Below are 27,281 nucleotides of genomic sequence, written 5' to 3' on the forward strand. Positions count from 1 at the left end.
GCCCACGAGCTAACAACACCGGCGTTTACCGGACGGTCAGGAAACCATCAAAAGGAACAGAACACTTCTGAGCCGTGAAAACGGCGTGGGATGCCCGTTTCGGGACCGGACTAAAGCCTCACGGGCACCCGGCCACGCTCGCTGCAACAGGCCGTACCCGCGGGCACTTCCCGTGGAGCCGGGTCCTGGCGACAGAGCGCGCGGGGCCCAGCTCTGAGTGTGAACCTCTGACACACCCGTAAAACCAAAGGCACGAGAGGAAGCCCCGCCACCCGTCCGACAGTTTACCTTGAAGAAGAAGCCGACCCCCGGCTTCTGGTCGCCTTCGCTGGCGAGGTCCGCCGAGCTCTGGGGACCCTCCGTGTCTCCGTCCTCGTCAGGGGCCTTCAGGTCCGAGAGGTCCACCTCGATGAGACTGGCCTTGCTCCTTGGGGGCTCGTCCACAGGGACGTTCTCTTTCCCAGACACAGCCGGGGAGCTGAGCGCCGCCTCCTCCACACTGCTACCCAGAACTTCTTTGAGGCCCACCTGTTCCGAGAGGATGTTTGTGTCTTTGGAAGGGGGCAAGACAAAAGTCCGCTGGTTGTCTTCATCGTGGAGCCTGTGGCTGTCAAAGAGGCATCTGTCGTGAGCCTCGTTTCCAGGCTCCGCAACACTGTCCCAGCCCGGGTCAGAGGGGGGCCGAGCGGGGAAAGGCCGCAGGTGAGGGAGGGTCTCTCTACTGGGCGTGGGGGTCTTGCTGCGGGAGGAAGTCTGCTGTCTGTCCTTGGGCACTTTGAGCTCAGCCGGCCTGCCCGAGCGGGAGTTCCGACCCTGCCCAAGGCGGGGAGGCTTGCGGTGACCTGTCGTCCCGGGTGGAGAGAGCGGCTCCACGAAGTGGATGGCCGCCCTGACCTTCTGGTCCTGGGCGTTCTGCTTCGGGCCCGGGACCGCGGGGGGCTTCATGAGCAGCTGCTCCTGCTGCTGCGAGATCCTCAGGATGGCCTGCTGCAGCGTGCTGATGGTCTCGTTCAGCTTCTCGATGGACAGGTCACACTCGCTCACGTCCAGCGCCTCGCCGGCGTCCTCCAGCAGGGCGGCGGACAGCGCCTTGCTCTTCTCCAGCTCGGGCAGCGCGGCAGGGACCTTTGCTCTGGGCGGCTGCAGGAGAAGCAGGCCCTCCGCGTCCACGTCTGGAGACGCCAGGACGCCCTCCCGGCCCTCGTCCTTCAGAAGGAACTCCTCCGACTCGCAGACCCCGCCGTCGAAGGCCTCGCCGTTGTGCTGGGCGAACTCTCCCGCCAGGGCGTCCGGCTTGAGTGGCGGGGGCGCGCCATCGGCCTTCCCCTTCTTGACCACGTGCAGGAAGGCGGCCTTGCCCAGCTTGAGCCGCTGCCGGGCCGACAGGGCCTCCATCTTCTTCTTCTGCGTCTCAATGGCCCGGCGCTTCTCCTCCAGCTGCATGTGCAGCTGCGCCAGCTCGGAAGCCAGGAGGCTGGCGTGCTCCCGGCTCTGCCGGCTCGGGCTCTGCTCCCGCCTCTGCTTCCACGTGGTCAGAGGGGCCGGGCAGCTCTCGGACGCGTCGGGAGTGGTCTTCTGGGAGCTGCTGGTGCTCGACTTGGTCTCGCAGCTGTTCAGCCTCTGCAGCTTGCGCTCCGCGAAGCTGGTCATCTTGACGCTGCCGCTGGCCACGGAGACGCTGCTGACCTGAGACACGGTGCTCAGGCACGGGCTCGAGCGGCCGCTGGCGTCGTCCTTGTCCTCGTGCTCCTTCCCCTTCATGTCCTCCTGCAGCTTGGCGGACTCCTCCTCCCCGACACACCTGGCCGTCACCACGGGGGCGTCCTCGCCCACGAAATCCTGCTCCGCTTCCTCCAGGTCTGCCACGTCCGAGTCTGAGTCCTGCCTCAGGACGGCCCACGGCTCGGGCTCGTGGGCACCGGGGCTCCGGGCACAGCTGACGCAGAACCTGCCCTCGGGGTCCTCATCGGCTCTGGTGACGTGAAGGAAGAAGCCATCGGCAGTCTGCCCCTGAGGTAACAGATTGAAACCACCGCTGCCCAGGAGCCCACCACGGGCGTCCCCGGCCACCGGCAGCCCCGGCTCGGTGGGCGCGGGCTCCATGCCCACAGGGAGTTCCGCACAGGAGATAGGGGTGAAAGTCCTACTCAGGTCACGAGCACCGTGACTGCTGGGCGCCCTCTTGCGCACCAGGGGCTGGTGGCCCTCGCTGGGCCTCTTGGATGTGAAGCTCCGTGGCCGCCCCTCCCCGCACTCTTCCTCCTTGGCAATCGCCTGCTTCTCCTTGGCGGGCCGAAGCACGGCCGGCATCAACGGCTCCAGGAAGAAACTGTCAGGCGTACTTTCTAGGGCATCCGCCAGCCTCTGGGGAGACCTGGCGCTTGGGGGCAGGCTCCGGTCACCACAGTGGGGCGCCACATCCGTCCTAATGACGGCCACCAGCTCTGCCTCCTCATCCTCTATATCCACATTGTTCAGAAGGCTCTTCCCATCGGTCTTCAGCGCCGTGGGCTGTGGCTGGTTCTGCGGAGTCAGGTGAATGACATTGGAGGCCAGACTATCCTTACTGATGGAGCGAGCCAGGCTGACGCTGTCACTGGAGCCGGGGTCCATGTCACAGCTGGTGGCGTGATGGAGAGCAAAGGGTGCCGGCTGAGACACAGGCCTGCGATGTGGGGAAAGAAGCCGTTGGACATGCCACTGTCGACACAAGCAGTGACTCAGACACCGAGCGACACGGTACTAGTGACAAAAAGACGACAAATCGGAGGTCTAGAGGATTAAGCAAACCCTCTCCCAGGGCAGGGGATGACAGAGACCAGCTTCAGCAATTCTCAAATGTTCCAGTCCAGAACCCCTTTACACCCTTAAAAATCACCAAGGACACCCAATAGTTTTTAGTATATATTTATCAATATGAAAATTTATCACATGAGAAATTAAAACTGAGGGACCCCTGGGTAGCCCAGTCGTTAAGCCTTCAGGTCAGGTCATGATCCCAGGATCCTGGCATCGAGCCCCGCATCGGGCTCTCTGCTCCGCGGGGAGCCTGCTTCCCTCTCTCTCTCTCTGCCTGCTTCTCTGCCTACTTGTGATCTCTGTCAGATAAATCAACAGAATCTTAAAAAAAATAGAAGTTTATAATATGAAACACTTTTGTAATTGTCCCTGCTGTCCACCCGGGCTCCCATGTCTGACTCCAATTCCATCGACCTCCAGAGTGAGGAAAGTGCAGAAGGGTCCAGCGCCATCAGGAAACAGTTCTGCCCCGTGGACCAGGGATGGAGCCCATCTGGAGAGCCACTGTGCTCGCCTAGCGAGCGCGTCACACACAAGCGAATCTGACACGCGGAGCTCACCTGTTCTTTTTTTCCGACCACGCTAGTGCTGCACCACGGGGCTGAGCGTCGACTCGGGTTAAAGAACTGGACCGGTGTCTCTGATCTGCGTGTGGGGAGAGCGGGACGCTCGGGGTTAAGCAACTCATTTCATAGCATCTGAAATTCTTTCAACATAATGACCATTTCTTAAGCAAATGCGCCATAATGCAGGACACGCCCAAGGAAAGCAGAGCATCGCAATGCAAATTTCGGGAATTCCAGTGAGTGACACTGAACTCAGTCATCAGTCCGCATCACGACCCGAAATAACCGGACCTCAAGTAAACATCGACACACAGACGTTCCTGCCTAGCGAACACACAGCAATTTTCCGTACACTTCATATAATTTATAAAGACTATAAATTATAAACATATAAACATATGTAAACATATAAAATATGTTTTGTATAAACATATGTTTACATTAAAAAAACATATAAAGACTATAAATTCTAAGGAGCATCAATACAAATTAAAATGTATTCTACTGTAACCTTCCTAACTAAAATAACCACATCACAGCAGGAACAGTCCCTTGAGAACGATCTTTTTAATAAGTTACAGGAGAAAGGACAGAGGGCGGGTGAAGGGGAAATGGGGCTCTTACCGGGAGGGCCCTCCCCCTGCACGGCCTTCTGCTGTCTCTGTCTCAGAGGCAGTAAAGGATGGGACGGGCTGAAGGCAGAAGCCCCCTTCCCCCTAAACAGGAAAGAATAGGCACGAGAGTCACTGGCTTGTCAGTTCGCAAGGTCAACAGTAAATACAGTAAACTCAAGAGACCATCACAGGCTCACAGCAGTCCAGGAGAGAATCGTAGATTTTTTGGGAAAAATTAATTATTATAAAAACAAGCCCAAAAAGTACCCAAAATTTCCAACCTGAGGTAAATATCCCAAAACTGCAACTCAGGCTCACAGGGACTTGTGGCCCCTCTGCATGCCTGGAGGGTCCTGGGGGCAGGGGGCTAGGCCAGCGGAGGCCCTCCCACGGCCACCCCCCAGCACCTTCTCCATCACCCCTTCGGAAAGACGCTGCAACTCAAGCTGCCAAGCAACTACAAGAGGCGGACAGGCTGGGACTCACAGATGCTCGGGCTCGTCGTGCACGCGGTGCCTGTGGCCGCCCTCAGCTGGCGGCTGCGTGGGCGGCTGCGCGTCGGCGGGGCTCACCGCTGCGGGGCTGCCCAGGAAGCTGCGCTTGGTGGCGTTGGAAATGGGAACGGGAGGCCGACTGCTCTTGTGGTGTGACACTGTTTTAGCTGCAGAAATCACAATTTACAGAAATGTTCACATTATTTACAGTTACTTAAAACATCAGCAAGGGGGTGCCTGGGTGGCTCAGTGGGTTAAGCCTCTGCCTTCAGCTCTGGTCATGATCCCAGGGTTCTGGGATCGAGCCCCGCATAGGGCTCTCTGCTCAGTGGGGAGCCTGCTTCCCCCTCTCTCTGCCTGCCTTTCTGCCTGCTTGTGATCTCTGTCCAATAAATAAATAAATAAAATCTTTTCAAGGTAATAAATAAAACATCAGCAAAAAACACCTAAAAAAAAAAAATCCACAGCTTTTATAAGAACTAAAAATTAATGCAACTTTTACCTAAAACAAACTTGTCCAAAATACTGGTTTCAAATCAATGAGTGTATTTCGTGGTAATGAATACTGCAAACGTTACACCAAGATGGCTACGAAAATGAAAAGCTACACCACAGGTTAGAGCAAGAAGAACTGAAACTGGCGGGCGTGTCTCCAAACACCACCAAGCCGCCACCACCACCACGGGCGCCCTGCCACTGGCTGCCACGGTGGCCCCAGACTCAAGACAGCCCCGGGCAGCCCTTCCAGCCCCACCTGCTCAGGGTGCAGAGGGCAGTGCCCCCCACACACCCTAAGAGGACAGCAGAACCCTGAGTCACCCCATCAGGGACGGAGAAGATCAGCACCCGTGAAGGGCCTACAGACTCTGGACTTGCAGCCCCCCAGCAACTGGACAGATCCAGGCCCAAGTTTGGGGGGGGGGACCCAACGGGGGCAAACCCTGCACCGCAGGGCCCACGATGAAGTGGCCCTGGGAGTGCCAGCAGGGAAACAGAACCTCAGAGCTAGAACTAGGGGCGCAGGGGTCGGACAACCATCTGAGGTAAAACACAAGACACCATCTCACCGCCGTGAAGGAGGGTCCTGGAGGTCACACGGCGACCGGACCACAGCTCCCGCTGGGGAGCACAGAGCAGGCAAGGGCCCCTCCACAGGCCCAGGCCCCACAGCTCCGCAGACCCTCGGCCCTGCAGGCGTCAGTGGCAGGAAAAGAGCCACAGGGTGCCAAGTCCCAAGGGGAGAAACATGGGTGACGACCGCGGACGCCAGCTGCACAGGGCCGCGCTGCCCACCACAGGGAGCCACCCCCTCCACACACCAAGCCCTGGGGTGCCTGCGGGGCTCTGTCGGCGAAGCGCCTGACCCTCAGCGTCGCCCAGGTCATGATCTCGGGGCCCTGGGATCGAGCCCCATGTCAGGCTCTGCGCTTGGAGGGGGTCTGCCTGGGCCTCTTTGTCCCTCTGCCCCTCCCCCAACAAGCGTGCACACACTTGCTCACCCTCTCTTTTCCCCAGATAAGGACGTCTCTAGACAAACCAACAAAGCAACCCGGCACACACTGGGCACGGCGGAGACCAAACGCCTCGGCCACAGGTCACCCAGGACAACGTGTCCTGAGCAGAACGCCGTCCCGCGCTCCCAGTGAGGAGGGCAAACCGGCCTCCAACGACACCCAGAAGCTGTTGGTGCCTTCGGCTGTGGGCGACGTCCGCCGCGGCCCCAGTGGTCCCCCAGCTCCTGCCCGTAGCCACGGCACGGCCAGCTGGCAGAAAAGCCCGAGCCTGGCGAACAGCACGTCAATTCAGAATGCAGACTAGGCTGCCGGCCGCTGCCAACTGGGCTGCCCGCGGACCCCACTACATGGGCACAAAGGCTTCGCACGTGGACGAGCCAGAGGCAGGACCGGGACTGCACCTGGAAGACGAAAGGTGGCCCACAGCCCCGCAGAGGAGACCCAGTGACCACTTGGTGGCATGTCAACTCCACCAGACCCACCGTGAGGACGTGGGAGGACCAGTGACAGCCGTGAGCAGACACTCGCAGTCAGCCTGGAGGACTGCCTGGCACCCACGCGGCCAGTGCCAGACCAGGACATGCCCTACAGAAGAGAGGGGTCGCGTGGGTCCCACAAGCCAGGCCACAGCCCACAGGCAGCCTCACACGTGCCCCCTTACCCTGCACGGCTGCCTCCACGCCTCCCTCCCACTTTTTCTGAAAAACCACCACCCCCTTCGGAGGCCAGCTCTTGCGGCCAGAGCACAGGTCACAACACCGAATGGTCACCACGAGGCATCTCGTTCCCATCAGCACCGCTGGTGCCGGCCGGGCTCCACACACACTGCTGGGAGCTGGGGCTCCCAGGAGAGCACAGCAAGGACCAAGGTGCAGAGAAGGGTCACGGTCAGGGCGCGACCTCACAGGACACCAAGGGAAGGAGGGCCAGTGAGGCGGCAATGAGGATGGGCCCGGCTGGCAGGGGCGGGACAGGCTCCGGCCTCTCGGGCAAGAGGGGACGCAAAGGCCCTTGAGCTGGGGTGACCCGCCACCTCAAAAACAAAAGGGGAGAGAACTGCACCTGCATTCCCGCCCCAAGCCCTGGCCCTGCTCGACTGTCTTACTGCCAGTCTGGCGGGGTGTCCGCCCAGCAGTGGTGTTTCAGTGCAGTAGGCTAAGCCCTCCCCCGCGAGGTTACCAGGCGTCTGCAGTGCGGCTTTCTTAGACTCCTTATTCCAGTCTCTTGCTCATTTTCCTGTTCTTTTTTCTTACTGATATGCATGAGCTTTTATATGCTTCGAGTACCAGGGACACGCTCGGGCACTGGTCACGCCAGACGCCAGGGACACGCGCTGGGCACCAGGATGTCAGACAGCAGGGACACACTCCAATAGCAGGTAACTGCTGTACATATCATAAACACCTTCTCCCCACTGTGACTTCTTTTTTTTAACTCTTTACTTTCTTTCAATGAAAAACACCTTAATTTTAATACATCAGATTTCTATTTCCTTTATGGCTTTTTAGATCCTCAACAAGGAACCATGTGGACATGGAGATGCTCTCCCCCCTCCCTGGAGTCCCAGGGTCCTGGCTGATTCCCAGGGCTGGCAGATTGATCCTAGATCACAGTCAACAGATGTTGCTCCTTCCTCGTGGGCGACAGCAGAGCCGTACACCCCCCTCCAGGAAGGCTAACCAGAAGCCCCAAAAGTGCTTCTCCAAATACGCTGGGATTCTGATGCTGTGGAGAAGCACAGGCCCAGAGCGGAAAAGCTCGTGCAGTGACCATCGCGGGCCACAGCGCAGCAGCACACGGCAGCGAAGACGGCCGCCCAGGGCTCCATGTTCCCAGGAGAAAGCAGTTAAACACAGCCTTGCGCAGAAAGGCAGAGCCCCGTGACGGGCGCCTTCCTGTCGCTGTACCTGGCAGCTCGGACAAGACCACCATCTCCTCCGAGAAGGCTTGCCACTCACCGTCCTTCAGTTCCTGAACATCCCTGGGCTGGACGAAATCTGGTTTGACGTTCTCAAACCACCAGAAGAGCTCGGCGATGAAAACCATAACGTTCGGCTAAAGGAAACAAAACCAGGCACACAGTAAGCAGCTTATTCATAAATGGGTTTAGGAATTGCGTCTTTACTAACTCACGGTCACCTTCAGCACGAGGGGAGCATAGAGCATGTCCTCCAGCGTGAGATAGAAGCATCTGTTGAGGTACTCGTTGGCGAACTCTCTCAGAAGCCGGATGTTGTACAGGCTGTCGGCCATGGACGTGACCTCCTTCAGGCATATGTCTGCCGGACAAGACAGGAGCGGCTGACCCTGGGGATACTCTGCTCCCAAAGCGCGCGTACACGCCTGTGTCTAATTCTGCCCTGAACACATCCTGAACGGAGGGAGTGCGGCTGTGAAAGGGCAGCGTCACGGATTAAACATCACAGGAAATGTAACGAGTGACACTAAGTACAGTAAGCAAACACTCAACAAAGAGATCCGAGAATCCCCAGGACCTGAATTTAACTGTTAACACCTAAAACGCATAACAGAAACCGTCTGGGATTTAAGACGGGCTCCAAAACGAACAGCGGCAGCACCCTGTGGCTTCTCCAAGGGCCTTGCCGTACGAAGCTGGCGAATGTTCCACTGCGTCTCCTTCGCCAACCGCAAACCCCCTGCGAGACGTGATCTCCCCTAGGGGGTGGGGACAGGGGTACCAAACAGGAAATGTCAGGCTTTCCAAGGAGTAACAGCAAATACTTCTAATCACACACGCACAAAATCAGGAGACCACACGCAGCAGCAGTCTCCCTCCGGCAAAGCGGCTGGGGACCGCTGGCCACTGGCATCCGGGGCAGGACAATTTCCCAGGTATGCGGCTTTACAGGATGCCAGACTCTTCCAGCGGTCAACTCACACACGGGCCCCCCCCACCCCGGAGTCTTGAGTGCTCGGGCTGGGGGGCGGGGGAGCGGGGGGAGACAGCTGCTCTCCAGCCAGCGTGGAAGGAGCCGAGCCGAGCACTACGGGAGCCCTGCCCGCAAGCTCACACACACAAGAATGCCAGAAGTAGAACTTATTTGAAAATAACTCTTTTCAAGAAGCCACCGCCAAGAGTTTGGAAGCAGGACAACTGAGATCTGCGTGCGCCCCCCTCGCGGAGGAACCCAGCCTGCCCCACGCCTCCAGAGAAACCCAGTAACTGTGAGCGCCGGCAGACCTCAGAAGCGCGTCCCTATCTTAAGTGCAGATTGTAAAACTGACAAATGCAGGGACCGGATCCCAGAGCACCCGCATGCAGATGGGAGAAGCGATCACAGCACACCTTATCTGATTCCGGTCTTCTCTTCCAGTGCTTGAATCCCACAGACAGTCTTGAAGCCCACCCCCACCGCGCGCCCAAGGCTGCGGCTCTCTCTGGCTGCGGCACCCGTGCCCGCACAGGTGTCCATGCACATGGCACCACGACCCGGCTTTCTCCAATGGACGCTCTGGGTAACACAGGCCACCTGCCATTTTGCAGCCTGTCTTTCCCCAAGCTCGGGTTTACGTTTCCCCGTCCGTCTGTGTGGGCGGGAGATTTCAGTCCTGCGTGTGGACAGCTGGCCGGCGTCCTCCAACTCCCGCTGCTACCCGTGAGAACCAACTCTGCGCGCAGCTCCTGCGGCTCTCCGAGAGGCAGCGGGGGAGGCAGGAGCCGCGCTCCGCACACAGGGCCACCTGCTCTCGGCTCCCCCCTGCCACAGCTGGGCGTTAGCCAGCCTTGGAGCTGCCGCCACCTGGACGAGCGTGAGGTCCCCCTTCTGAAGCGGCACCTCCCTGACCACGGGGGCGCCCTGACGTCCTCTGCGACGCCTGTCCCTTCTCTGCGGGCTGCTCGTCTTCTCATTTGCAGACTCTCCGCTCACCGTGGTTACGGCAGGACAGAGCAACGACCCTTTGTCTGTTGGTCCCATCATTTTCTCACGGATTATCATCTGTCACTTCATTTTGTTTACAGAGTTCCTTGGTCAGCGCCCTGACCTTCAATATGGTTAAATGTAATAATTCTTTCTATCGCTTGTGGTTGTTTTGTAATTTCAGTAATTCATCCCAACGCTGATGTCCAAAAAATATTTTCCTATTTTTTCTTCCCCAAATCCTCTAAGTTTTGTGTTTCAGGTGTAGGTGTTTCATCCCAGGCAGGGACTCCCACCTCAGGTAGACTGAGACCTCATGGCCTCCCCACAGGTGGCCACCCGTCCCCGGCACCAGGCGCCTCCCCGGCACCAAGTCCCCAGAACACGGCCGGTCCAGCTCCTCGGGGCCACTGGACTCTCCCAGGCCCAAACCACCGGTTTGGCCAATGTAAAGTTCAACAAAACCTGGTCTTCATAGAGTCAAGTCCTCACACTCTGATTCTTCAGAATGACTTGTCCGAAACCTGCGATAACCCACGACAGAGTAATGAACACGTGGGTCACAAGCGCCGGACCAGCAAGAACTCGAGCCCCCGAGTCAGACCAACACACAGGCAGGGGCAAGAAGGCTCGTCACTCCCCTCAGGGGCAGGCTCACAGGCAAAGAGGAAAGGCCAGAGAGAGAAAGCCGCTGACGGACATGACCATCAGCAATTCAAAGTCTGATGAGAAACAGGCTTCGGTCTCAGAGCCCCTTCCCCAAATGACGAATTAATGAGAAAGCAATCCTAGCGGTCTCAGACTGGAGAAGCCTGGGGACACCTCCTGAACCAAGCAACCCAAGGGGCCACGACACCAGCCTACTCTGGGAAGATACACCACTGCTGGGGCATTCCTGCTAAAAATGCACGCCCAGGATCTCAGCAGGAGGGCCAACGGACAAACCCAAACAAGGGACGTTCCACAAATTAAAGGACCTGCTGTACTCTTCAAAAGGTCAAGGCCGAGAAAGACAAAAAAGACTGGGAACCGGCTCCCCACGACGGGACACCACACAAGAGGCCTGACGACCACCTACGGTGTGGCGTGGGCTCGAACCCGCACTGGGAGCGATAGCAAACAGCGACACTACGGCGACAATGGACAGAACGTTCCTGACTCTTGCTGTGAGGACAGAATGCCTTTGTCCCCCAAGTCCTTCTCAGATGGTCCAGAGACAGAAAATCCAGCGCGCGCAAGACAGCACGGAACAAAGGCAGCGTCTGGAGCAAACTACAGCGGGAGTCCCCCGTGCATCTCCTGTGACTCACGCGCACCCAAATAAAACGCAGTCGAACAGTGACGCGTCCCTTTGCCTTCACACTTCCAAGTAAATTGTCACGTTACTTTGTCCCTTTCTGTAACAATTCATGTACTGGACCGGCAACAAACGAACAATCCGAGGAAATCACGGGTTTTATACTGATGCTTCGCATCTGCGAATATAGTTAGAAACTCCTTCCAAGGACCGTCAATGGGTCCTCCTTTGTTCAGGACTCAGGGACAGTGGCTCCTGGAGGCAGGGCAGGGGCAGGGCAGGACCCCGAGGCCAGTACCCCGAGGGCAGGCTGTGTAGACGCAGCACGTCCACAGCAGTCTGCGCGGGCCCAGAACCGGCGGGCTCCCAGGGCGTCCAGCGGCTTCTCACAGCCTGTTTCCGGCACGTTCTGCAGCCGACCCCCGCCTTCCGGTCCTGTCTGTCCAGACAGGGCCTCTCACTGTTCCCCGTCTTCTCTCCCGCTGTCCACTTTGCTTTTGGACTCTCCTTGCTGGGAGAGTTCTTCAAAGCTGTCCTCCAGCACTTGCACGAACTCCGAAATTTCAGCAGCCATGTCTTACTTCCAGAGCCGTCTGTGCCGTCACACCACACGCCCGTGTTCGGCACTGGTCCTGCCGGCGCCCCGTCCCTGGCCAGACCCGCTCTCCTCCCTCATCTGTTTTCTCTGGCCTCCTGCGTGGCCTCTGCTGACCTGGCCTCGAGTTCAGGCCGGTACCTTCCTCAAACATCGGGGGATCGCCGGCTGCCCAGGGTCAAGGGTAAGGCCGTAGGAGGAAGGCTCTGCAGTGGGGCAGCAGGCGGCCAGTGCTCTCCCGGAGGACCGCCAGCGGGCAGCAGCTGTGGGACTGCCCAAGGCCAGTTTCTGCAGAGAAGAACCCGTTCCCCTTGTTTTTAGCACTGCAGATTCATTTATTTATTCACTGATATAAAAACTGTCCTTATGCCATACAATGAGATATAAAACACTTGGTCACTTAAAAAATTACTAATACAAACAAATGCCGGTAAAAATTAGTCTTCTAGCACATTACTTTATTCCATTTGATATGATGACAGGAAGCAAGATTAGACAGAAATTAGCACAACTTTCTTTTAATATTTATTTATTTTTCCTAGAGACAGAGAGAGAGCATGCACATGAGTAGGGCGGGGGGCACAGAGGGAGAAGCAGGCTCCCTGCTGAGCAGAGCGCCCCGATGTGAGGCTCCATCCCAGGACCCCGGGATCATGACCTGAGCCGAGGGCAGACGCTTCACCCGCTCAGCCCCGGGGCGCCCTGGCTCGACTGAATGACGCACAGCTGACATTACACTAGCTTCAGGCGTAGAGAGGAGCAAGCTGGCAGCTACACAAGTCACGAGACGCTCCCCACGACACGTGAGGTCACCGTCTGTCCCTGCACGAGGCCGCGCCCACACTGCCGACTGGACCCCCGTGCTGTCCTTGTCGCCCCGGGGCTGCTCCTGTGGCTGAGGTCCTTACTCTCCCTCCCCAGCCCCCCCGGGCAACCCCCCCCCCCCACCAGCGTTGGCTTGTTTTGTTTTTGTTTTTGTACATCCCACACGTAAGTGAAATCATACACTATCTACCTGTCTTACTTCACGGAGCTTGACACCCTTTAGGTCCATGCATGTGGTCGCAAAAGGCCAGATTTCATTCTCTTGTGGCTGCGTAATACCCACCCCACCCCCCCAGCCCCCCATCCCCACCCCGTGTGCGCGCCACACCCCCCCATTCACCCCCGAGGCCTTGTGCACGGGAGCGCGGCAGACGGACCCGAGGCGCCGCGGGAGGCAGGCAGCCGCCTGGGCCGGCGAACGTCAAGAAGCATCGTCTCGCCCTCCGGAATGAGACGCTCCGTCCAGGGCCGGCTCTCGGGGTGCCCGGCCACCGAGCCTGCCCGCCTGTGCGTGAGACGCGCGACACGAGAGCTGTGTGGCCCATCTCCTGAGCTGTGTCAGGTCACCGCGGCCTGAAGGAGGAGCAACTGTGCCCTCGCGGCAGGCATCCCTGCCAAGTCCCCACTGTGTCCCTCCCTGAGTGCGTCTGTCCTGCTGCCTTTCTGGGCTTCTCGGGAGTGAGTGGGTCCCCTTCCCTGGCTTGAGCGCTGCCGCTCCTCGCCGCGCTATAACCAGGCACTTGCCGCTCAGAGTCCGGACGAGGCCCGGCGCCCTCCGTGACGGAGTCCGCACCTCAGCTCCCTGCTGTCGGGGCTGCTGACGACGGAAGGGGAGAGAAGCCACTCGCTGCTCCCCTTCCCTCGGCTTTCTTCGGGCTTCTTTCCTAATGCGCTAGATCAACCTCGTTCGTTCATTGTTTTAAAGTTCTCATTTTCCAGAACGTGCCCTGCGGCCACAGGCCTGCACTTTCCCGCCGCCCGTGGCTGCCCAGCACAAGCTCTGTGCGTGTCGTCCGTTCGCTGGGCGGCGCGGGTCCACCGGGCACCGACCTGTCTTGGGCGCGGGAGAGATGGGCGGGACGTGCCCCTGGACGGGACAGACGGGAACTCTGCCCTTGGGGAGCTCGCACTGGACACCCCCACTAGGCCGGCCATGCATCGTCTTTGCTTTCTAAATATTAAAAATTTTAGAGATCTGAAGAATGATTTCTCCATTTACTGCATTGTGGGAAGAGTATCCGTTCTCTGCAATCTGCCGAGGCTTCTTTTGGGGCCTTAATCAAATCCATTTTCCATAGACACTTCCGGGCTTGCTTATTTTCAAAGCACAGACCCCGCGGCAGTCGTGCACTAGACCAAGCCAGGTCCCTGGAGCCGAATCTTCCCCACCTTCCCCCACTTGTACACGCGCCTCCTCAGCTTCCGTGACTGAACTTAAGGGTGTGACTCCATTCGTGCCTCCTGGACTTTGGTCACTTTTAAAACCCACGCTGATGTGCTGCTGTCAGACGCAACGAGGCTCAATGCGGCCACGTCTTCCCGTGGCTCCACCTCCTCTGTCCTGGGGACTCCCGCCTGCCAGAAACTCGTTTTGTCTTGCGACCCCAACGCACAGGTCAGAGGGCAGGCCAGATGCACCAGGAGCTGTCTGCACTGCTGAGCCGGAAGGCGGACCCAAGAAACAGCCAGAATGCGGAGGGCGACAGGCATGGAAACCCCAATCGAGGCTCTGAGGCCCAGGAAAGTTCCAGCACACTCTGAACAATCCCGCCCCCTCTTCGGGTTCCCACCTCTTTTCTGACGTCCTTGGTCACTCTGAACGTCCTGTTGCTCGTTCCAACACTCCTTTTCACCCCGGCCTGGGAGTCAGACCTGACATATGTGCCGTTCCCCACACGGCCCTGCTTTCCCACGGAGCTTGTCTTCAGGACGGGGTGGCCGTTCTCTGCGGGCACGTGGGAGCCCTGGCTCCTGGAGGTGCCTTAAGCAGACCACCCCCCCCGCCCCCGCCATGGCCCCAGACTCCAACTAGTGCTAGACTCAGATCAGGAAGAAACTTCCCCTCACCACACGGGCAACATACAAGTCAACCCCTTCACACCCATGATGCATCCTGGAAGATCTGTTCCCTCAAGAAAGATCACCCCAGCCCCCCAGGGCCACGGGCTTCCGACAAGTCTCTTCAATCTTTCCGAGGCCAATACACAGGCCTTTCCTTGTCTTTCCTTGGTCCGATCACAATGCTCCTAAAAACACAGCCCCGAGGCCAGACGAGCATGAGAGGCCTGATGGGCCCAGGGCCAGCCACGACTTTCACTCCATGACAGAGACCCTCTCTGGAACCCAAGACTGCCCCTTTCTTTCAAGCTCAGCTACTGCTTTAGCTACAAACACTATGACATCCACCTCCCCAGTGCTTGAGGCAGGATAACCTCCACTCCATCCCCTGGGGTCCGCGCCTAACACAAATACCTCACCGGTAAGGGAGTCGTCTGGGCACGCTCCCGGCCTGCGCCTCCCTCCCTCAGAAAGAAGGAAGGATGCTTAGCAAAACCTAAATGCGAATTCCTGTTCCCGCAGCCCCCGCACACTTCCACTGCCCTGCAGTCCACGGAGCGTCTGCGTCTCCTCCCTACCCACCGGGCTACGTGCACCTAAGAGACACGCTGACCTGTCACCAGCAGGACGCATGTGGGAGCCACTCAGAAACGCACCCCACACTTGCCACCCCCCAACTAGGCTCTAGATGATTTCAATTTTACTGAGGAGGGCGTGGAGCCCCACGCAGGGCTTGAGCTCACCACCCTGAGATCAAGGCCTGAGCTAAGACGGAGCCACCAGGCCCCAAGTTCTAGATGTTTCAAATGGACTGTAGCAAGACAGACAAAACCCTAACCACATTGAAATGTAAGAGAAGTCACATAAGTTTAAGACTTTACCCAAATACTTCCAAAATCCCATTTCTTCGAGAAATAAAAACGCAGGTCAAGCATAAGCACATCCCCCTGGTCTGACTGCATCTATCCACAGACATCCTGGCTGGGGTCAAGGACTCCGCATGCTACGCCCCGGCCCTTTATGCATCTGGCCCTACACACGCGTGGCGCCCCCCGCAGGGCTCGGGTCCGCTCCCGAGGGCGTGCAGCACTCACCGTCCAGCTTCATCTGCTCTGGGCAGTAGTAGTGGACCACAGCCAAGAGCGCGGCCCCGTCACTGCCGTCGCGCATCAGGTCCTCCAACAACGGGAAGTAGGGCGGCTGCCGGGCGGACAGGTGCTCTCGGCGATAGCGCACCTGCAGTCGACAGAAGGAGAACAGTGTACGCGCGCCGCGCCCCCACGACCGCCACGCTGCAGCCCGTCACGTGGACAGCGGACACGATGCCCACTGGATGACGCGGGAACAATGGCAACCACACAGGAAAAGCTTGAATGTCCGGATGACGTGCTCTGCCTTGAACACACATGCTAAGACCCGGGGAGCTGAGCGCCACGGCCACCCTGGGGGACAGCAGGACGCCGCCGGGCTGTCCCACTCTGAGGGCGTGCGAAAGAGGAGGCAGGGTGCGCGGCCACACTCCCGAAAGCCGCCCGCTCGGCACGATGAGAAACAAGTTAAATGGTGAGACACTGAGGCTCGGTGGGATCAGCCCTAACCTCAGCCGTTAAGAAAGGGGCGAAACAACACTAACGTACGGTTTGAGAAACTCCCCAAACCGCGTTAAAGAAAATTCCATAGACTTCTCATAAACGCAACAGGGTGTCAGGAGACCGGACACGCGCACATGCCCTGTGACAAGCAGGCGGCCACGGCCTCCACCCTCCTGCCTTCCAAGGAGGGGCTGTGCACCGGGTCCCGCACCACCCCCGGCCTGCCGGCACGGCCCCCACCACAGGACGTCTGGGGACGGTGTGCAAACATACACGCCGCCCAGGGGAGGCGAGTCCACGCAGGCGCCCGTCCCCGGGGTCCCGCTGTGCACGCACTCCGTTTCTTCTGCATCAACCCTCACAGCACAGCCGCCTCGCTCCGGGGGAAGAAAACACACGAGGCAAACAGGAAAGAAAACCAGTCCGTCCTGACGACCGCGCATTTCTGAGACTCATGCCGGATTCCACCCGAAGAAAAGCCGTCACTGAGTAATCAAGAATTTAAAGTTGTCTGAGTATCATCCCCAGCAGAAGAGTCGACACAGCCGGGGCGGGCCGTGCGTCCAAAACTCTGTCCAAGCAGGAACGGGTTTCCTCCATGCCCTTGACGTGTGCTCACGGAGGCTTTAACTTGTTTCTCAGGGCCCGCGACAGCGGGGACGGCGGGCGGCCACGGGGACAGCCCACGGGCCGGGTTCAGAGCAGAGCGCATGCACCGGGCCAGGCTTCCACACACACGACACAGCACACACGTGACAGACGGACCACGGCATGCAGCAAAGCAGATGGCATTGCGTGGAAGACGGATGGCATGGGCTGAAGATTGGGGAAAAGGACTCAACCTTGGGGTCCAAAGAGCTTGTCTCGTTACCTTCAAGGCAGGTCTCTAACATGCCAGGCCGCACAGCGCCAGCGCGTAGTGGCGGAGCCTGCCAGGCCTGCCCGCCGCGCCCCGGGCTCGGCCACACGAGCCCATCCACCAGGCGCTGGAGGCGCGGCCCCAGCTACCAGCCTCTACGCGAGGCCAGAAGGGCTACTGCTCCTGACCGCGTCTTTCAGACTCTACGCCACTGTCCGCTGAGACTCGCCTTCCTATAGGACGGCTCAATTCCCGACGACATCCTCACTAAGTAACATAACTTAACACTCAGGCCCTTGGCCGTCAGGGCTCCAGAAGTGCGGAGACACACAAACTCTCCTAACAAGCTTGTCCTCGTCTTGGTTACAAACGCATCTCAGAGAAAAGCAAAATCCTCCCCAAAGTTGGCCACAAAGCAGAATCCAGCACACGCATGCGCTGGCCAGCTGACAGCCATGGTGTCTCCCTCATGATAAAACACTAAGGATTGGCTGGTCTGAACAATTAAACTAAAGGCACGGGCAACGGAGAGTCTGCAGAAAGCTCTGTGCGCCACAGCTCCAGCCTAAAACGCACCACTGGAAGGGCCCCGTGTTTTCCCACAGGAATGGGGTAACAAACGGGTTCTGCTTCCTGAACACATCACCAAGGGGAGCACAGCTAAAACTTTAGACCCAAATCCCCACTTTTTAACTTTCTTCTTATGGGAAAATTCACACTTACTGTTAAACTGGATTCCAGAAATCCTGAATCTGCTGACCTAATTCAGAGCCTTGCCTGGCCGTCCCGCTCCCCACCCCAGAGTGCAGGGGTGGGAAGGAAGCAGGGGTGCCCCGCACACCCCACGAGACGTCTCTAGAGAGGGACGTCCCCCTCCGCCACGCGAGTGGCCTTCCACGAGGCACACCTCCTGCAGCCACCCCATGACCCGGGTCACACTCACTAGGAGATGTCACAGTAAATCTCACCGTCAGGGAATGTAACATCTTGATAAAATGTGAAGAGTAACCTGGAAATCCGACCGTTCCTTCCTGTGTCTGTGAGACTAGAGACGGGTCCTCTTGTCTCTGTTTATGTTCATCCCGTAAAGAAGTAAACTAAGTGTCCATAAGAAGAAACGCCAGACTCTGCCTATAAAATTACCTAAGAAATCGGGCAAAACCAAGCTGGGTGTGGGCTACAAAAAGCCTACTGAGCCCAGAACCGGGTTACGGCTTGCCCTGGAGAAAAGCAGTGCCCATCCCAGGGAGGACCTTTCAACCAAAGGACCAGGTTCGAGTGTGAGCAGCTGTTTAATGGAAGCAAGTGACCGCGACACGAAGGCTGTCTGGTGCGGCTGGGCGCACGGCGTTCACTTACGGGCACTAACTTCCAGTACCACTTGGAGGGGGACTGCTCGGGAAGCAGGGGAGGAAGCAGGAGAGAGTGTCAGCAGACAGGCCCGGCGGAACCGCATCAGACACACCGTCACGCAACATTCACGAGCCGGGACGTCCTCTGAGAGGTAAGGGCTGTCCGGTGCACGTGACCCGGACGCCCTCGCTCACCACACGACTGAGGTGGGAAGTCACAGGCACCTCCACCAACACTAGCCTCTGCGGGAGCAAAGGACACCCCGGAAACTTGGCGCGGGCCAGGCACCACCACCGACAGATGCCAACGGCCACTCGGAGAGGCGCTCAGGGCGTCGTCTGTGCCCATCTGAAGACCAATGAGGCTCGGAAAGTGTGGCCCAGAGCGTGGTGCCCACGGCATTCCCGGAGTGCGGGAGCGCGTGGAGGAGGCGAAGGGACGCCAAGACCACAGACGTGACGGGGCCACGTGGCACATGCGTGTAAGGGATGTGGCTTCAGTCACATGCCTGCTTAGCAAAAAAAGTACTATCGCAGGGGGAAGGAAAGGACAGAAATGAGCAGAACGGATAATGCAGCATCCGTGTCGTGTCACGGGACACGTAACATCATCTGCCTGGGCTCCAGGCTCTAGACACACCACCGGCCACGCTCGACCTCGTGGGCCACAGAAGGGATTCTCGAGGGCACCCCTGGCAGCAGGCGATTTTCTCCTCAACTGGTGGCATCCAGAGGCTAATTCCCAGGTAGCCCTATACGTCCCCATTCTGGGTTTCCAGTCCCTCCCAACATCTCCCTCTCCCTCCCACGTGACCTACACGACCCCTCACCCTCCCGCCCCGGCAGGGAGAAACCCCAGTGCGCTGCCACGCCCACCGCCGAGGCACGGAGCTGGTCTGCCGCTGGTCTGCCGGGAGACCTCGGGGCCTCGCTCCTCCGCAGGGGTGGGGCGGGGGCGCGCGAGTAAAGAGTAAGCAAATAGCACCGACAATTCTTTAAACCCGGAGGACACCAGCTGGATGTGTTCGGGAGGAGGTGAATTGGCCCTTTACCTTTTGGTGAGCTGGGCTTTCCAACAACTGCTGTTTTAACTTCACCTCTTTTTCTGTTATCTCCCTCATTTTAAGGTTTACCTGAAGCAGAAGAAAAATGCATTAAGAGGGCGATGGCTTTGGTATCTGCACACCCAAACCTCTGCACCCCCCAGCTGCGCCCCCACCCCGCGTGTCCATGTTCCCGCCGGCGCAGGCATCCCTGAGGCCCACTGCGCGGATGCAGGAGTCCAGGGACCCCACGGCACGGCCGCTCCACAGGGAGACCAAAGCTGGCCCGCTGCTCCCCGAAACACTCCATGCCCCTGCCCACCCATGTGATGCTGGTCGCCTCACGACAGGGTCAACGGGCCACCTCAGTGAACGCCTGGGGCGCACAGACAATGCAGACTGTCACCACCAGCACAAGCCACTGTGAGACCGTGTGGTCGGGACGGCCCGCGGCAGAGCCCAGCAGGTGTCCCACGTGCTCCCTGCCTGGTCACACGTGACACCAAATCAACTTTAACCGTAAGATTTAACTGTACACCCCTTAAACAACTAATACAAATGATCAGAAATCAAAGTATTCTCTCTTGAATGATTAACCCGAAGATAAAATCGAAACTGCAATCATAAGATAATATGCAGGGGGTGCCTGGGTGGCTCCGTCGGCTAAGTGTCTGACTCCCAGGTTCGGCTGAGCTCATGATCCCAGAGCCCTGGGATGGAGCCCTGAAGCCGGGCTCTGGGCTCAGCAGGCAGTCTGCTTGAGGATTCTCTCTCCCCTCCCCCACCCCTGCATACGCATGTACTCTCTCAAAATGAATAAATGTTTAAAAAAATAAATAAAATAAAATCATGGAGAAAAATACTCATTAATGTTTCAAAGGATATGGTCAAAACTATAATCAGATGAAAAAACACCAAAATGAATTTTTTTTTTTAAGACTTTATTTATTTACTTGACAGAGACCGGGGTGGGGGGGAGTATAAGCAGGGGGAGGGACAGAGGGACAGGAAGAAGCAGGCTCCCCTCTGAGCAGGGAGCCCGACTCGGGACCTGATCCCAGGACCCCGGGATCATGACCTGAGCCGAAGGCAGTCACCGTGCCACCCATGCGCCCAAAACTGAGTGTTTTATTAAACAAGAACACAGGCAGAGCATGTGGGTGGCTCAGTGGGGTAAAGCCTCTGCCTTCGGCTCAGGTCATGATCTCAGGGTCCTGGGATCGAGTCCCGCATCGGGCTCTCTGCTCAGCAGGGAGCCTGCTTCCCCCTCTCTCTCTGCCTACTTGTGATCTCTCGCTCTGTCCAATAAATAAATAAGATCTTTAAAATAATAATAATAACAATAATGATTTTTTTAAAAGGCTAACTGTTGAAAGCAAAGTAGCATGTCTGCGCTTACAGGGAGTGAATGCCACCAGCACCACAGAGGTCGGGAAGGGAAGACGCTTCTGACATCATTTGTGAAACGGTATCGCTTTATCTGAAGTCAACTGTGCAGAAGTAAAGATGCATACTGTAAACCCTAAACGAGCCCCCAAAAACTACTGGATAAAACAGAGTACTGAGAAATAGTCAGTCCAACATAAGCCATAAAAGAAGAAAGAAAAGGAAAAAATGAGGAAAGAAAAAAAACTGGAAAGCAGATCTCAAGCCCACAGGTCTCAGGAACCACATTACACGTAACCGCTCTGAACACTTCAGCGACAAGGCCGGTGCTCGTGTTAAAGAAAAAGACGAGAGAGGGGCGCCTGGGTGGCTCAGTGTGGAGCCTGGACTCTCGATCTTAGGGGCTTGTGTGTTCGAGCCCCATGCTGGTAGGGATTACTGAAAACGAGAACTTTAAGAAAAATAAAATAGAAAAGGGAAGACAGCCAACAGAGTGTGAAGACGTACAGAGGAGGAAGGGAAAGACGCAGCACGGGCGCACCAGTGGTTAGGAAGCTGAGCGGCTGCGCTTCAGGAGTGGAGGCGGCCCTGGGGACGAGGACGGGCACCTGGAAGAGAGACAGACACTCCCTGATGACAAAAGGGTTAATCCATCCAGGAGATACAGAAATCCTAGAGACCGTACCTGTAACAGCAGACCGCAAGGACAAACACAGAGGAGCGGAACCCACGACGGGCACCGAGACCACAAGGCCTGTCACAGGCGGCGGGACAGGGCGCCCACAGCCGGGGCGCCCATGGCAGAGCACCCCACAGTGCTGGCACAGCACGCGCCGTGTGCCCTCACCCGCTGAGCGCTCAAGAAAGCCGCGCCGCAGACCGTCAGACCCCAACAGAGTCGGGGCTGACATCGCGGACTCTACTGTCTGAGCACAAGAGAGTGTGAAACCGGAGCACTGCAGGAGCCCAGCAGCCGCCCAGCCACGCGCAGACTCAGCCCACACTCCAGGTAAGCCACGGGGGGAGGAGGATGCCGCAGGGGGAGCTGCGGGCGGCGCCCCGAGAAGGACAAGCACCCCAGCACACAAACAGGGCGCTCCTGCTGGAGAGCTACAGGCTGGCGCGGAGACAGGGCTGTAAGTGCTCACTTTCTGCCTTCAACCAGACAGGAGAGCAAAGCGAATTCAAAATAAAAAGGAAGAAAAGTTAAATAGCAAATAAAAGAAATCAGGAAAAATCTAAAGCATGTTTTTAGAAGATCACAGAAGATGACAAAGCAGCCCAAACGGAGGAAAGAAACTCAAGTGACAGCAACAAGAGGAGACATCACTATAGACATGCACACATTGAAGGGATAATAATTTAGTTCAATCATTTAAGTAAAACTGAGATTCCTTAGAAGTCACAAGTCACCCAAAGTGACACAGAATTAAATACAAAACCCGAAGTCAGGCAGCATACTTGAACACGCAGCTAACCACAGACTACCTACAAGCGTCTCCAGTCCTCGGGAAGGAACGGAGGAAAGCCGTGGGAAGCTGGCTGCACACGTCTGCTCCAAGGGCACCCGGACAGACCGACGAGGCCAAGTGCTGGCAACGGTCAGGGGCACCGGGGCTCCCTCATTAGTGGGAGATTCGTCACTTGCGAAGACACTCCGGCAACCTCCTCCAACGGTCGGTCATAAGTCCGTGTACTCCTCTGTACGCTACTCAACGAGACGAAAACACACCCCGCCTGTGGACCTGTGCACAGTGCCCCTGGCAGGGTCAGTCACAAGAGACGGACCCTGGGAACAAGCGCGGTGCCCATCAGCAGGGGACCGGGAAGCCACGCTCTGCTCATACAACGGAAGCCTCCTGAGTTCGAAAAGAAAACCGCTGGCAGACACACTAGCGTGGATTGATGTCAGAACCATTTCATTCCGCGGAAGCAGCGAGCCACAAAATGAGCACATACACGGGTCTATTTCTATCAAAACCTGAAAGAGCTAAAACTAACTCCCAGGGAAGAAAGCAGACCAGCAGTGATCTAGGCTACAGCACTACTGTACAGGGGACAAAGGGACTCTGTGACGTGACAGAGATGTCACCTTGACTGTGAGTGTTAAACACACAGCCACTTGTCAAAACTCAAACATACAGCAGTGAAGGTAGGTTTTGTTTGTTTGTCAAAGACTAAGCAACTGGCCAGCCATCAAGAAAAATGAAAAAAGCCACAGCAAGATGGTGCTGGTCCAACTCCAGAACTCCAGGACACAGGACAGCTCAGTCACTCACAGAGAGCAGGGACTCTGGAGAACAGCTCAGTGGGGAGTCCCAGCCCGAGGGAGGGCAATCCCCAGGCCCCTCCAGAGTGCCCAATGACCCAGCGGGAGGGAAAGGGGCCTGCTCAGAAGCTGGGGATGCGGGCAAAGCCACGACCTTTCTGAGCACGCGGCCATGTCCGCACACGCTCCCGGCACAGCAGCACCAGCTTGAGAGGGAGGACGGGGGCCGGCCCAGCACGGACGCCAAGGGCTCTCCAGATGGTGGTGCGGCAAAGGCCAGCCGGCAGGTAGGCAAGAGCTAGGTGGCAACCACCGAACCACTCAGGCTGGGCAGCACAGTCCCTAGAAGTGATGCCGCAGAGGAAAAAAACCCAGAGGTCGCCGACAGGCATCGACTCCACAGTGGCTGAAAGGGGTGGCAGCACCCAGACACAGAAAGGAAGTGAACCCACAGAAACACGTTCCCAAGTGAAAACAGGCCAACATGACAGTGAGAAAAGCCAAAATCTGTACCCAAGCCTCCGCACCCAGCAGGAATCCGGGGAACACACTGCCGACAAGCACAGCTTCGAAGAAGACCCAGATGTCCTCAGGCATGAAGACTGATGCCGGAGAGAAAGCTCCTACGGGAACTCCCGAGCACCTGAACCTTGTTAAACTTGCAGCAGTTTTCAGTGGGAAGAAAACCCACCCGCAGAAGGAAGGTGGGAAGGTCTCTGGGCCCCCTTCCAAGCCACCAGGCGCCCGAGGACCCACAGCCACTGGAGTCCATGTGGGAAAGGCTTTGGGGACCTCACGGCTCGTCACAGCTCCAGGAAAACCCTGAGTGCAGAGAGCGTGAGGTGCATCTTGCCCTGCATCGGAGCGCACATCCCAGAGGAGCCTCGCAAGCAGCTGAGTGAGCACAGCCCCCGTCTGACACTGGGAGTCGACGCTGGAGCGAAACCGCCGCGAAGCTGTGAGTGCAGCAGCCCTGGCCAGGGCTCAGCACTCGGCCAGCGTCGAAGAACACACAGGAGGGAAAATCGATCAACGTAAAAAGCTTGTGTTCACATGGAAATGCTAAGGCACTAGCGAAACATGGAGAACACTGAATAAAAATGTAACTACTGAGCAAGGACAAAGAAAAGTCACAAAAAAACGGAAGCAAGTATTAACTCCAGGAAAACCAAAGTGCAGCACTCAAGAAAGGGGTCGCGAGCTGTGACAATGTCGTTCCTAGTCACAGTTATGTCATCTCTGACTGCAGATCCAACCCCAGCAGGCCACGTGACCACAGGAGGCCGCCAGGGACCTAAGGGGAAGGTCCCATGAGCGAATGCCTACCAGAAGCAGGGCATTTCTTTACAACAGAGGTTAGTGCCAGAAAACAGCCGTGAACGGATGAAAGTGACACTGCCGAACCACACGACAACCACCTTCCGCATCGAAGCCACGGCCCACAGGCAAACAGAGGCAACAAGAACCTGGAGAACCATGTACAAAAATACTGCAACGCGGAGGGCAATCCTAAAATATGTGAAACGTGATCACGCAGGGGAGAAAAGGAATACACCCCACCCCCAAAGAAATATGACCAAAGATGATAAACAATCTACTGGGGGGAACAAAAAAGAAATAGCCAAACATATACCCTATTTTTTAAACTCTGATTTGCCCAGTGAATGAAAACATAAAAGTAAAAGATGACACTATGTTTCACCCTTAAAAATGGCAAGTTCTTTTTCGGTCATCTCCGATCTAGGGGAAGTCACGGAGTAAGACGCCTTCATGGACTAACAGTATGAAACACCAGTCCGACCGCCACACTCAGAACCTGCAGAAACCACTCTAAAGCCTTTAGAAACAAACCTCACCTAGGTGGCGACCACTGGCCACCAGTCACGAGCAGAAGCAAAATGCGCATGGCCACCTATGTAGCCCACACCCAGAGACTACAGCAGGCGGGCGGCAGGCCAGCCCAGACACCCCTCCCCATCCTGCCAAGAGCAAGCCTCAGCTGGGGGCCCAGCAGCTGGAAGCACCCAGTTGTGCCTTTAAGCCTACATATTACATCCAAATGAACAAAAATGATGAGAGTTTATATTAAAACGCTACATTTCCAACTGGTAAAGTTACAGCAAATATATATTTGATTTTATTTATTCATGGTGTTTTCTAAATTTTCTATAATGACCATGTCATTTCGTTTATAAACGGAAAAACTCAATGCAAGCTGTTAGAGGGGAGAAAGGCTAGAACTTGAACTTCAGCGGTGAGGGAAGGAGGAACACAGAGCACAAGGTCAAGACACCCTGCGGAGGCCGTGTGGCGACGGACAGCGGCTCTGTCTGCGGAAACCACGGCTGGGAGAGAGCCGTCCAATCGCTATGCTGACCTCCCGAAACAAACGTAGCTTTGTAGGTCACCAGTAAGAACACACACACCCAACGCCTGACCTCAGAAGCTCACGCTGGATTTACAGAAACACCCCCTGCGAGCATGGGCAAAGCAGTGGACTCTAAGTTTCACCTTAGCTCATGATCTCAGGACGGTGGCACCAGAGCGGACGCCACACTCCGCGTGAAGCCTGCTTGAGTGTCTCGCTCCCTCTTCCTCTGTCCCTCCCTACCTCTCGCTCTCCAAACAAAACAAAGAAGGAAAGAATCACTCAGGGTTCAGTTTCCTATGGAAACACACAGCAGCCCCAAACATCTTTTTGTTTGTTTGTTTGTTTTAAATCTTATCCATTTGACAGAGAGATCACAAGCAGGCAGAGAGGCAGGTGGGGGGGGGGGGGGGAAGCAGGCTCCCCACTGAGCAGAGAGCCCAACACAGGGCTCGATCCCAGGACCCTGAGATCATGACCTGAGCTGAAGGCAGAGGCTTTAACCCACTGAGCCACCCAGGCAACCCCCCAAACATCATTTTTTAACCAAGTTCTTGTGGGTGCTTCCGACACGTGTGGGATTACACAAGCAACAAGTAAGACATGCGGCGACAAGTAAGAGGCGACCTGCTAGGCCATGGCCATGGCCAGCTTTCAAGTCCACACCAGGACCCAGAGGCTCCAGTGAACCCTGGAGAAGCCCTCTACCTCACTGGGAAGAGCTCTACGTCATCTGGTCCTCCATCTGATCCCCCTGACCTATACCTGGGTGGGAAACCAAGTACACAACGGGCGTCTTAGTGAGAATTTACAACAGGCACTTGACATAAGGCCGTGCTTCTCAGGACAATGAAGGAAGGTCCTTTCAAAGGAGCCGACCCACACACCAGGGCCTGGCTTCACCATGCTTGACTTATTCCACGGCCACGGATCCTTACCTCGCCTCTTATCAAAGCCTTACACTGTAAAGAATGCACGCACAACTGTATGAGGACGTCATTCACAACTCGTGGCACACTCAAACAGCGTGACAAGGCACAGCTTCTGTTCCCTCTGCTTTATGACCCAAGCATCCCCCAGTGCACACGTGCAAATCAGGATGCTTATTAACAAAAAGCTTTGGTGAGGTAACCCTGTCAATAACACAAGCCACTAAAACTACTTCCACACTCTGCAGATTACACTGGCGGCTCCTGAACTCAAGAGGGGGAAACGGCACTCAGGAAAATACCACTTTTCTCTTAATTGCCAAAGCACCTTGTAAAATCGAGGCCTCCTTGAATGGCCAGAGGCAGGGAGATGAACCTCGACAGGCCGGGACCCGACAGGCCCCGCTCACACCCCTCCTTTCCACGGCCAGGCGCGGAGTCCTCTCGGTCCGCACGGCCGCAGGCGCAGGGCGCACACAGCACACTCGCTTCCTGCCCCCACGGGCCCCGCTAGGGGCTGGTTCTCAGTGGGACACGCAAGGAGGTGCCTCCCGTCCTCTGTGGAGACAGCACCTGCCGCCCAAGGGGCACCCCAGCCCTTCACACGGCTCGAGGAGACGCTCGCAGCCCCTCGCCCCCGCCCTGGCCGCGGCCCCCGGCACTCACCTTGTTCACCCAGAACACCATGGCGTCCTCGAGGTCGTACGGAAGCTCCTTCGAGGCGCTGAATGTCGAGAAGCGCTTGACGCTGGCCACCACCTTCTCGATGCTGATCATCTCCACGGTGTAGGCCATCATGAGGGCGTCCACCATCGCCATGTGGGCGCTCTGGAAGCAGAA

General features: G+C 57.1%; 1 protein-coding gene across 2 annotated transcripts in view; it reads right to left on the reverse strand.

The window, feature by feature from the left end:
• CAMSAP1 (calmodulin regulated spectrin associated protein 1) overlaps positions 1-27,281 on the reverse strand; it is a 58,263-nt gene that overhangs the window by 8,095 nt on the left and 22,887 nt on the right. Inside the window, exons 3-12 of one of the 2 annotated variants that reach the window (XM_032306285.1) lie at positions 27,108-27,269; positions 19,499-19,579; positions 18,454-18,486; positions 15,738-15,879; positions 8,127-8,266; positions 7,946-8,042; positions 4,466-4,640; positions 3,990-4,081; positions 3,360-3,444; positions 289-2,665 (exon numbers count right to left, since the gene is read on the reverse strand). In XM_032306285.1, coding sequence (XP_032162176.1) covers positions 289-2,665; positions 3,360-3,444; positions 3,990-4,081; positions 4,466-4,640; positions 7,946-8,042; positions 8,127-8,266; positions 15,738-15,879; positions 18,454-18,486; positions 19,499-19,579; positions 27,108-27,269 — 3,384 coding nt within the window. The remainder of the gene's footprint in view (positions 1-288; positions 2,666-3,359; positions 3,445-3,989; positions 4,082-4,465; positions 4,641-7,945; positions 8,043-8,126; positions 8,267-15,737; positions 15,880-18,453; positions 18,487-19,498; positions 19,580-27,107; positions 27,270-27,281) is intronic. The other variant, XM_032306286.1, reaches the window with a different exon arrangement.

The sequence above is a fragment of the Mustela erminea genome, chromosome 12, assembly GCF_009829155.1.
Source record: "Mustela erminea isolate mMusErm1 chromosome 12, mMusErm1.Pri, whole genome shotgun sequence".
In the NCBI taxonomy this organism is placed as follows: Eukaryota; Metazoa; Chordata; class Mammalia; order Carnivora; family Mustelidae; genus Mustela; species Mustela erminea.